The sequence below is a fragment of the Ciconia boyciana genome, chromosome 2 (genome assembly GCF_034638445.1).
Source record: "Ciconia boyciana chromosome 2, ASM3463844v1, whole genome shotgun sequence".
In the NCBI taxonomy this organism is placed as follows: domain Eukaryota; kingdom Metazoa; phylum Chordata; class Aves; order Ciconiiformes; family Ciconiidae; genus Ciconia; species Ciconia boyciana.
In genome coordinates, this window is record NC_132935.1 from 114284201 (window position 1) to 114295196 (window position 10996).

Below are 10996 nucleotides of genomic sequence, written 5' to 3' on the forward strand. Positions count from 1 at the left end.
CTGTATGTTGACTTTAGGTCTCATTATTAGGCAAAACCAGCTTTTTTTTAAAGTAGCTGTTTTTTAATACAGTATTGTTCTAAAACTCTTGAAGTTCACTGTATATGTACTGAGACATGGTTCAGTTTCTTCAATTTAGAAGCTTAAAATGAGTTTTACATTGTCCCTTATTGCACCAAACTCAACTGAACTTTAAGTTGGTCTCAGCTCTTACCTGTAGTATTCAAGTCGAAAATGCAGGGGTGCTTGTTATTCATATAGCTGTTCAGCTCTAACTGAAGCCAGAACTCAGTCTTGGAGTTGCAGTTAACTATCTTGTCTTGTTTATGCACCAAGCAAAATAGATTGTTTTCTCACTTAGCTATGTTGACCATAAAACATCAGAGACTGGTTCTTTAAGATGTCTCTAAATCAGCAATACATACATGCTGCTGCTTCTGCACCTGTCTTGACTGTAGACTGTTATTTTCAGTACACTGTGAGTAGACCTAAAATACATGCTAACATAGAAGAACAGCTTGAGGAATAAAAAGGTTCAGACTTCAGCCCGCTGAATCTTTTTGTTGCTTTTGCTGACCATGACAGATTAAATTTCTGTGATGGCAACTGAGAATGCAAATGAATCAAGATTTATCTCAAGGTAATTGCCTTCAATAAGGTGCGTGTTGATAGCAGCTCTTATTATTAATGGATGGTCTTTGTAGAAAGACTTAATTTTAAAGACGTGGAGGTGTCTATAATCTTTTACTTACCCTATTTTTGTGTTTGAAAGGAGAGATACTAACTCTTCTGAGTAGCCTGAAATCAATGTAAAAGGACCAGTAGTTCTTACTGTGTCTCTAATAATAAATATTTTTACAACAGTGCCTTTATTCTCCAGATGTGACTTTGCTATCAGATACTCATCAAAATGACTTGCTTTTGCAAACTGAGACTAAACATGCTCTTGGGGTACTCTATTGTTTCCGCTTTTTGCATCTACACTGAAGATTTTTGAAAATGGGAAAATAATGTGGCATGTTGTGTTGTTAAGTTTTACATAAATAGGTTTGCAAAGCCTGAAATGTGAACTTGAATGTTACAATTTAAAACTAAATGAGATTATTTTCAAGGGATCACACTTGTGCAGTAGAACTGATTGCTTTTGTACTTTCCTTTCCAAATGATGGTAGTTTCTGTTTGTCTTTTTGCATTTCTTTAACAAAAGCGTGAGCGTAAACTGTACTTGATAAAAAATTTAATCTTAGAGCAAGATACAAAGTAAACTCCATTTAGAAAAAAAGAATAATGACTGATCAGTAACACTTACTGTTTTGTTTAAAGTTTATATATTAGGCCTAAAACTTCTCAAAACTACTGCAAATCTGACTTAAATGCATTTTGGTAAACGTTTAGGAAAGGTGTAAAGTGTGTTGTATAAGAATGAACCATTGGGTGTTTTGATTCCTGTCTTGCTGACAGTATCTTTTCTTCCTCCGAGAAGCTTGCCTAACTGATCTGTGTGGATAAGATGCATGCAGGAATTATGGGCTTGATTTTGTGTGTGTGTGTGCATATATATATACACACACATATAAAAAACCCAATATATTTGTATGCTATATAAATCTATGTGTGTATTGATATATATTTTAACTATGTATTTTATTTGCACCTGGAAGTAAAAAGAAGTCAGTCAGCTAACAGTCTTCAGTATCTCTCTTGTTTAGCTCTGTGCAGAACAGTGAACGTGGAAAGAAGATTGGAAATGTGATGGTTTCTACTAGCCGAAATGTTGTGCAAACGGGAAAAGCTGTAGGTAAGAAACTTATTTAAAACCAGCTTGCATCTAAGCCGTACCTTTTTTGAAGAAGCATCCTAGATCTCAGTTATATTTTGTTTTAATCCAAGTGTACTTTATAACATACATACAAAACAGAGCAACGATCGAGGCCCTGTATGTTGCGTAATAGTGGAAAGAGAAGCAGGTAGGCCAAAGAAATTAGTGTAAATTCCTTTCCCAGTGCGGGCTGGAGATGAACATGGGAAGAGAGATGTTCAGGGAAAAGCTTTCATGTAACGTGGAAATGTTTAAGACCACGTCACCACCTTCTGCATTGAGCTGTTACCATTTTTATATCACTTTGACTGGAACTATCCAGAGCTGGTTGAAATCAGAGGAAGACTTTGTGTCAATTTCTGCAGGTTTTGCAATAGTCTCTAATTTTCTGGAAAAGCACTTGTTGCACTTGAACAGGGGCAACATCACATTGTCATCTTGCAGTGCGAGATAATGTGAGTTCACCCATTGAAGAATCTGATAGTTGTTCTGCAGTAGCTTTGCCAGAAATTGTTTAGCTTCCTCTTTTATTCCACTGGAGTCTTCCTACTCTTTTTGCAGTTGTACACTCTGGCAAGGAGCGCCTTTCGGCCCCAAGTCTAGCAAACTTTCTAGGGCAAAGGACAACATAGGCCATTTCTGCTGAGCTACTGTGTTAAAGTTCTTTGAATATTTTCTGACACAGACTCTGGACTTGGATTGTAAATCCCAGATTGGACAACTGATTTGTGATTTTTTTAATTTTTTTAAAAATATTTCTTTGTAGTAGCTTAGTAATGGTAATGCTACACTACTGATTTTCTTTCTTTTGTTTTGTAATGCAGGTCAATCAGTTGGAGGAGCCTTCACAAGTGCGAAATCAGCTATGTCATCATGGTTTTCTACTTTTACGCAGTCAGCCCAAAGCCTCGGGGACTAAATTATGGTTTTGCACAATGCTGCTGAATATTTCAGGTGCAATGCTTTCTCTGAGCTGTAAAAAGACCGCTCCAAAACATAGGAGTGGAGATTAACTACCCAGGACCAAAACCAGGTATATGTTGCTTGCAAGCAGATGTGGAATGTTATCGTTCAGTTTCACTAGGAGTATAGAAGAATGGTGAGTGTCTCCATACAATGGGATGGCATTTGCAGTATATTGGTTGTATTTAAAATGACTACTTTTCTTTAAAACTGAGCCTTTATAAAGACAGCAAACAGGGCTTGTTGCAAGCCAAATGTGTTTGACTTTAGATTTGTACATTTTCTTGGATGTTGAAAATATTTATGTAAACTAGTTATATTTTTTAATCCAAATAGCCAAATGTTTGTGAATTCTTCTTAGAAATAAGCAGAGTATAAATACTGATTCCTCTTTCAGGTTGGATTTGAGAGCATCTCTGCAAAAAGTATACAGTGGAAACCCTTAAAGGGTTCGAAGCCAGGTGGAACTTTCTTGCTTTCACCTGCAAAGTAAAATCAGCAGGGTGCAGAGTAAGACTGTGGCTGACTTAAGGGTTTTTTTCCTTTCTCCTCTGTACATGTACAGTTGTTTGCATTAATCTGTCTCTAGCTCTCTTTGTGTCCCCAAATCTGTGTGACAGTTGCAAAATCAGTATTTTCTTAGTTATGCAGTAGGCTTTCATAACCTTGCATATGTTTTGGCTGTGTTTTTACCCTGGGATGTGAATGGGATTCTCTTCAGGAAAAGCATTACAAAACAATTCTCCCAAATTGGGATTGGATCATAGACAGTTTTGTGAGGTCTTGCTCTATTAGGATGTAATTACACCATCAGTGTAGTTACATACATATGAATACAAAGTACTAAAAATGCCTAAAACTAGCACAGTAGCAAACTCTGCGTGACTTTTGGGTTTTTTTGCCAGTAAAGTTATGAAGACTCTTCCAAATGAAAATCAGCTATATCTATTTTCTGTGTCGACTCAGGGAATGTTCTGTTTGGATAACTGCTTTTTTCATAAGGAAAGTAACACTGGAATTGAGAGAGTAACTGAAACGGCTCAGTTCGTATCCTTGTGTGAAGAAATAATAGTTTATATGAAAAGATGTGGCATAGTGCTGTATTTAGTATGTAACATGCATGCGGTGTCTTCTGTATGCAAGCATATTCTACTTCCTACATTTCCTGATTCTAAGAGAGATTATTTCCTGTTTCTTGCAATGTGTGTGCCTCTATATGCCTTCTAACATCCCCACATGATAGCTGTTAACATTTTCTACATCTCATTATCAAATGTTCCAACTTTCTGTAGTAAAAGGCTCTTAGTTTATTGCCTCATCAGTATCTGTCAGCATTTTGACATATTCTTTTCTGGGGCCAAGATTTCAAGTCATGTTTTTTTCTTCTATTCCTCAAATAAAATACAGCAGCTGTACAAGAGATAAACAAGAAGGCTTGAATGTAATTTGTTTTAAGAAATTAAGTTCTAATTTCTTTAGGTGCATTTGAAAAGCTAATAGAAAAGCCACACTTGTATCACGTTATTGTCCAACAACTTAGTTTTCAGTTTTATTGGTTCAAACAGCAATTTGAAAACACAGGATCTGGTTTAAAGCCTTCATTAATTTTTTCCAGGACAAACTAGATAGAATGGCCGTGGAATGCCTGAGAGTATACAGCTAGTTTGAATAGTTTCATTTGAGAAGGGTAAAAAAGGCCTCTAAAGCTCTACTAATCTACTGCTTCTGACATACAAGTAAAATGTATCTATAGAACTGCAACTATTGCTCCTCATCTCTGTGTGTATTTGTATATGTCCTAAAACTTCTGATGCTCTTCTCTGTTTTATTCCACAACTCTGTAATGGACATCTGTATCTTTTCAAAGACTAAGTAATACTTGATGTGCAGGAAGAGCTCTAGTGAAATAAGACTGGGGCTGCATTTATTCATGATGAGTCTAGAGCTTTCAGATTCAGCATGCAGATAAGAAAATAATCACTTGCTTTTATGAAATGGCTAACATAGTATCTGCTGTCTGGGATTTAAGTAGTCAGGCTTCATGTTGTAGTGAAGACTGAATAAAGGTGCATAAAGGATTTAAGCACCTATAAAACTAACTTCAGCAACTTAAGGCACACTAGGTAAATTTGAGCTTAGGAGCTCACAATGGTGAGTTCTAGGAGCCAGGCAAGTGGTTGCTATTTACATGTACAAGGTATAGAAACAGGACCTTCAAGGATCCCTTTTTAATATCCTTATCTTTGTCACCTCCTCGTTTCTTCTGTAGAATTGTCCTATGCCCAAAATTTGTATAGCCAATTCATTAGCTCTCTGTAGTCTCCTTATCCCATAGACTCCCTTGCTGGCCCAGGGATATTAGAAAGCTGTCACTATTTTTTTTTTTTTTTGGTAGATTGATCTGAGGAAAGGCAGAATGAGGTGCCCTCTGCTAAGCTGATGCACAGCTGCTTGCTGCTTTGTACAGAGACTCTGTTATGATACTTCACAGTATTTCTCTTATGGGCAAAAAGACCTGACAGATCTTTCTCTGCAGTCTTTTTCCCACTGTCCCAGCTGTTTCTGTTGTGGAGCCAAACATATGACCTGATTAAGAGTATTTTCCTTTCTTTACAAATGATAGAACAAGAAACTTGCATTAATTTTCAATCTTTTTAAGAACTGGCATCCTGCTAGCAAGTTGGACTGTGATTTAAACTCATACAGTGATTAAGACTCACGCAGCGGGTGGAGATGAAGTGATCTTCATAATATGTGGTCTTCATTAACATGTATGTTTGCTCTTTGACATTTGCTTAAACTTACTTTTGGGCTGTATGAAGGCATGCAGCCACTGAGGTTCATCTAAGCTCATGTAGTCCTCTTCTTAATTTAATGGTTGTAACCTCTTTAGTTAAATCCAATGCAAATGCAAGTTATTTTCCTCCCCTCTGTTTTAAAATTTCCAGTGGAAGCATTACTACTTATTCAGAAAGATTTAGGCAGTCGACTTCCATTTCAAAGACCCTGACATCCATTTCTGTACTGCAAGAAACACTGAGTCCTAAATGAATTGGTGATAGTACCGCTAATGAATCAACTGTGAAGCTATTGTTACAGCTCTGTCATGATCTACGTTGCAAAGGTATTTCTGGTTGTTAATGTGCAGCGTGAACTGACTTACAGGTAATACAGTAGCACACCTCAACTTTCTGCCATCAAAGGCATCAGCCTCTGCTTTTTGTATGTGCCAGCATTTGAGGAACTGCCTATTGAGCACACATATGTGATACCAGTTCTGAAAACCCCACAAGACTAAGTATTGTTGACCAATATTTAATTTGACTAAAATGTTCAGCATTTTTCATCAATCATTTTCATGTCATAACCTTAATTCCTATGCGCATCTGACACCAATTTTCTCAAATATCACAACATAATTATCATTTTTAGATGAGTGTTCTAGTACATTGCACTTGTTTGACCTTGTACATCTGTTTTAAGCACCTTTGTAATTAAATTTAGTATTTTGCCTAAACAAGCTTCTGATTTCCATAGAAATTATTACTAAGCAGATAAACTAATGTGGCAGTATTTAATTGTAAAAGTGAAGGCATGAATGCAGTTCTTAAACATAGAAACTGTTGCTTGATAATTGAACATACAAGTAATGTATTTGATTTTTCTTGTGCTGCTTGAAAAATAAATACATCCAGCCTGTTTAAAGCTCTGTCTGCTCAAAAAGCTGTATTATTTTAAGAAATTAATCCCACTAGAAGACACTTGCAGGCATCTGGTTTTGATATTGGTAGCTGCTTGTAATACACTGGCAGTCTTTTTGAAATTTGTCTTCCTCTTAAACTGATTGTGGATGCTGCTCTTGCAAATTTAGGACAAGGGGGTCCTCTTGTGACTTTTTATTCCCTATTGGGCACTGCTCATTTGTAAATTGATTAAAGTCTTCAGTAGGTCACAGACCTGTTTTACATCAGTAAGAACTTTAGGTACAGCTGTAAAATTTTGATCTAGATTTAGCTTCAAAATAGTACGTAGTCCATGTAGATTGTGACATCTAATAAAAATCAGGATGCTGAGTAAATTAATTGCTGCACATCCAGCTCTCTGCCATAGTGAGCTATTCACTGGAGGTTTATTTTAAAACTTCTACTGTAACTGTCATTGTACCTAGCTGGAATGATTTGGTAAATTACTGTTTCCAGTAGGAGGGAACGTAGCTGCCTTGAATAACATTCAACTGTGAATTACGTGTAGCTTATGGCTAGAAAACGGTTGCAATTCTCTAAAACTTTAACAAGCTTTAACAAGTTTTTCTGACTGTATGCAAGTAGTTGTTCAAATGCACTGAAAGATAAATTTACATCATGTTGTTTATGCAGTGTAATTTTATGTTCTTGCATGTATTTAGTTTTCATTAAAAAGGGCAACTTGGAGAGTATTCATTAAAGGCAGAAACACTACGTTATTGTACTATGATTAAAGATGTATGACAAATAGCTTCATGGTGTTTTGAGTCTTTAATACTATAGTGGAGGAGAGACTGACTTAAAGCAGGCGCAGTGCCTTAGTTCTGTGATATTTCTGGTCTTGACCCCATTCTTTATCAAATATTAGAAGTAGTGTTTGGATTCATAAAAAAAAAAAAAGGAGATGGATCACTTCTATCAGTTAAATAGTGAACCTTATTCAGTTTACTTTATTCCCCATAAATTGACATCATATGTGCACAACATCTGTACACAGGTGGCTTAATCTCAGTTGTGATGGAACTTGGAAGTCTAGCTGTCTTGTTGAGTCCTTCTATATAGGTTCAAAATTGCCTAATCATACATTGCTCCTGTTGTAATACTATTCCAAAATCAGCTGATAGAAAAGATTTTTTTTTTGTTACTTCCCTGCCAGAATTTACTAATATCAATGAAAGCATAATTACTACTTGCCTCAATAGTAGCAGAGAACATCCACAAAATCTTATTTTCTTGTCTTAATCTAGATCACCAAGAAAGTAGCAGTGCTTTCTAGATCAGGTGAGCATAAAGGAAATCAAGTAAGAATGTTTAGACTGAAGGAAGAACAGTTATCTAAAGTAAAGGCAGATGTAGAGGTATTTTGTTGTCTTAAAAACAATATGGGGAATAACATTGCTTGCATACTATATGAAACAGATAGAAAATACTGAAGAAGCAAACTCAGTTGGTCTCTTATCTCTGAATTCAGACAGAGACTATGAAATGCACACAGAAACACAGTGGAGAATTTAAAAGTTCAGGCATACTAGAGAGTGGCAAAAAATAACCCTGAGCTTAATGCATTACCTAATATGACCTGTGGTTTCTGACCTTTGCTGCTCTTAATAAATTGTGTGTATATGTGTTTTGATGTGTATAATGCTGTGCCAAAGAGCTGGCTGAAGGGTATGTCCGCTCTTAAATTGTGGAACTTGTTTCTTAATTTTTTTTTCTTTCAAGTAAAAATGTGCTCAGAGTTAAATTAGCTAGCCATACCTCTTGCACTTTTTAAATAAAAGCTCAGCATCAAGATTTAGCTTGATGTGTAGTACATAACCTGAATAGACTTTAAGGTCTATGTTATATCACTACCTTTTTAGTATTTTTTTATTGTCCTGTTTACTGGCTCTTAATCAATCTGGTCATATTAATGCAGTAGAGGTGCCTAAGAATGCATGTATGTATTCAGTACAGTTTACTATTTTAAGAGATGAAGTCATGTAATGCTTCAGGTGACCAGTCATACTTTAGCACTTCAGTAATGGTGTATATACAATGTTTAAACCCTTTCTTTGCTGAAACAAAGGTATCTAGTTTCACATTAGACCAGGCCACAGAAGACCTATGTGTTTTTAGAGCAGGAGGGGAGAAAAGCAGATGGAGATACTCTTATTACTGTTGCACCTTCATGCTGCCCCATCTTCTCTGTTAGCCCTTTCCTCCATGTCAAAGTTTCTGTAACTCAGTACTGACCCAGGTCTTGCTCTCACCTGTGGGTTCAGGCTGTTTACCAACCTCTTCCATACTGGAACCTGGGAGGTGTGTGAAGATGTACAGATTCCATATAGACTGCCTCCCGGCATAATGAGTGATCCCTGCGTTTTACTCAGTCTGCTAGTACTGCTCCTCCAGGCTGTAAGCTCTATGAGTAAGAACTCTGCCTTGCTGAGTTGTAGTCATGACAAATGTTGTAGGAGGGAGATTTTTTTTAAATAATTCTGGAGTGGAACTAAAACAGAACGTTGTCTGGCTAATGTTGAGCATGAAGTGGAAACAGACTGGTTTTAAAGGCAAACCTACTTTAGTCTACCTAAATTAAAGCTCCTTTCATGTAGAAATCCAGATCCAAAAAGAGAAAGCAATTTGAAGGTAGCAGTAAATGGGAAGCAGAGGAGGAAAAACACTAGCCTGCTAATAAGTTCAGTGGTCTGCAGGTTTATCCACAGGTGTTCCTTAGCTGTACTGCAATGTGGCATGTGCATCTTAACAGAAGCATTGAGAAGTGAAATGAGAAATGTTGTGAAAAGCCATGTTTTAAATCTTAAAAATATGATCTTTAGAATGTTATCAAATTATTTTTCTCCAAAATTAACTATCCATCTCATCCTGTTCTCTGTAAAGCTTGACACAATTCACTGCCCTAGATCTGACTGGTCCCCTTAGAACAAAAATTAATCTTGCAATTAGGTATGTATTTAAGCAACTGTAAAAATGAGTGGATGCATTAAAAGTTCGCAGAGGCCAGATCGCTTCTTTTTCTTACTTCAGGTGGGGGAACTGAAACTATATAGGACTAACTTAAAGTAGTTCTACCAGAAAAGAAGCAAACTTTTTGCAAATACAGCAAAGCTTGAGGACATAAAAAGTTGATTCATTGAAACTTGTATGTAAATGTACTTCAAAGCCAAGTACAGGTTGATTAGGCTAGTATTAGGCTGAAGCTTTGTAGTAAGATACTAGTTCAGAACTCTGTGAAGGCTTTCATCATATTTGCTCTATTTATGAAATGAGAACTGCATTTTTTCCAGCTGTTGTCTTTGTTCCCACAGAAGTCTTTCTCTAATTCTACCACTAGTGACCATTTCCAGGCACAGGACAACACTTTGCCTGCAGTTTCCTTCTTGAATTATGCAAGGAAAGAATTTAGACTTGAACAGCATTTGCCAGCTGTGTTTTCCTTTGGGGTTGAATACTGACTGCAGCAACTAGTTGTATAAGTAAGTGAACTAATAGTAAGTATGTCTTTACAGAGTCACTAGAGAACCATTCAACACTTAACTAGTCTTAAGTACTGTATTATTAATAGTAAATTAATTTTAAATAAGGTACTACATAATCTTAAGACCATATAAAATATAAAAATGCAGATAATAATCTAGAAACACTATTAAAATAATGTATTAAAAATGCAGGCTAGCAGGAAATCATGTAGACCATCTCTATTTTAAAAGCTGTTCCTAAATGGATAAAATCAAAGACAGTTCTTCCTGTCACACTGTAACTTACAGTAACTGTGACTTACAGCCACTGCAACTTAGTCACCTATTTCCTATTCAAATTTACCTTTTTTTTCCTTTGGTAAAAACTATACATAAGATTTTAAACTCAAGTTGAACGTTCTCAGTAACAGAACAAGCCCACTGGGCTCCTTCACCTAGGTATAGATCACCTGCACTTGAAGAACATAGGCTTGTCCTAAAGCCCAATGCAGCCTGACACAGTAGGCTCAAGTGAGAACGACCCACAGAACCGAGCAGTCCATTCAGGCTGGAGTTACTAGGATACCACTCATTTTTTTGGCTGAGGTATGCGGTTCTCTAAATTGCATTATAAAGTAGTATCACTGTTTTTCTTTTAACATATACTCCCTTGAACAGGCTTGGAACTGCATGTCCCAGACTACATGAAAGCAATATAAACAGACCTAATCAGCAGGATCGCCTCAGTCACTTCTCCCCTCTTAGCTAAGCAATTCAGGTGTTTTAAAAAAAGTTGATGTAATGGTAAATGCAAACATGTTATGTCACATTCATTAAAAAATTAGTAGCTTGCCTCTTCCTCTTGGAGCTGTCATTATTCTGGGTCCCATAAATCCTTACATGGCACAAAATGCCAAAGCATTAGAAAGAGTTTTATATAAGGCAGGTTTATCTGAAGTCCCTTCTCCAGTCAAAATCTTTTATAAGTGTACAAGACAATCCACTTGACC

At 36.4% G+C, this 10996-nt stretch overlaps 1 protein-coding gene across 12 annotated transcripts in view; it reads left to right on the plus strand.

Annotated features, from left to right (window-relative positions):
- The window catches only part of AVL9 (AVL9 cell migration associated), a 49906-nt gene that overhangs the window by 37067 nt on the left and 1843 nt on the right, over positions 1 to 10996 (plus strand). For 3 of the 12 annotated variants that reach the window (XM_072853627.1, XM_072853618.1, XM_072853628.1), the window contains 3 exons: positions 1710 to 1798; positions 2644 to 7806; positions 9837 to 10004. In XM_072853627.1, the coding sequence (XP_072709728.1) occupies positions 1710 to 1798; positions 2644 to 2738 (184 nt within the window). In that variant the 3' untranslated portion in view covers positions 2739 to 7806; positions 9837 to 10004. Of the gene's footprint in view, positions 1 to 1693; positions 1799 to 2643; positions 9795 to 9836; positions 10005 to 10996 lie in introns of those variants that run through there. The other 9 variants (XM_072853623.1, XM_072853622.1, XM_072853624.1 and 6 more) reach the window with 9 other exon arrangements.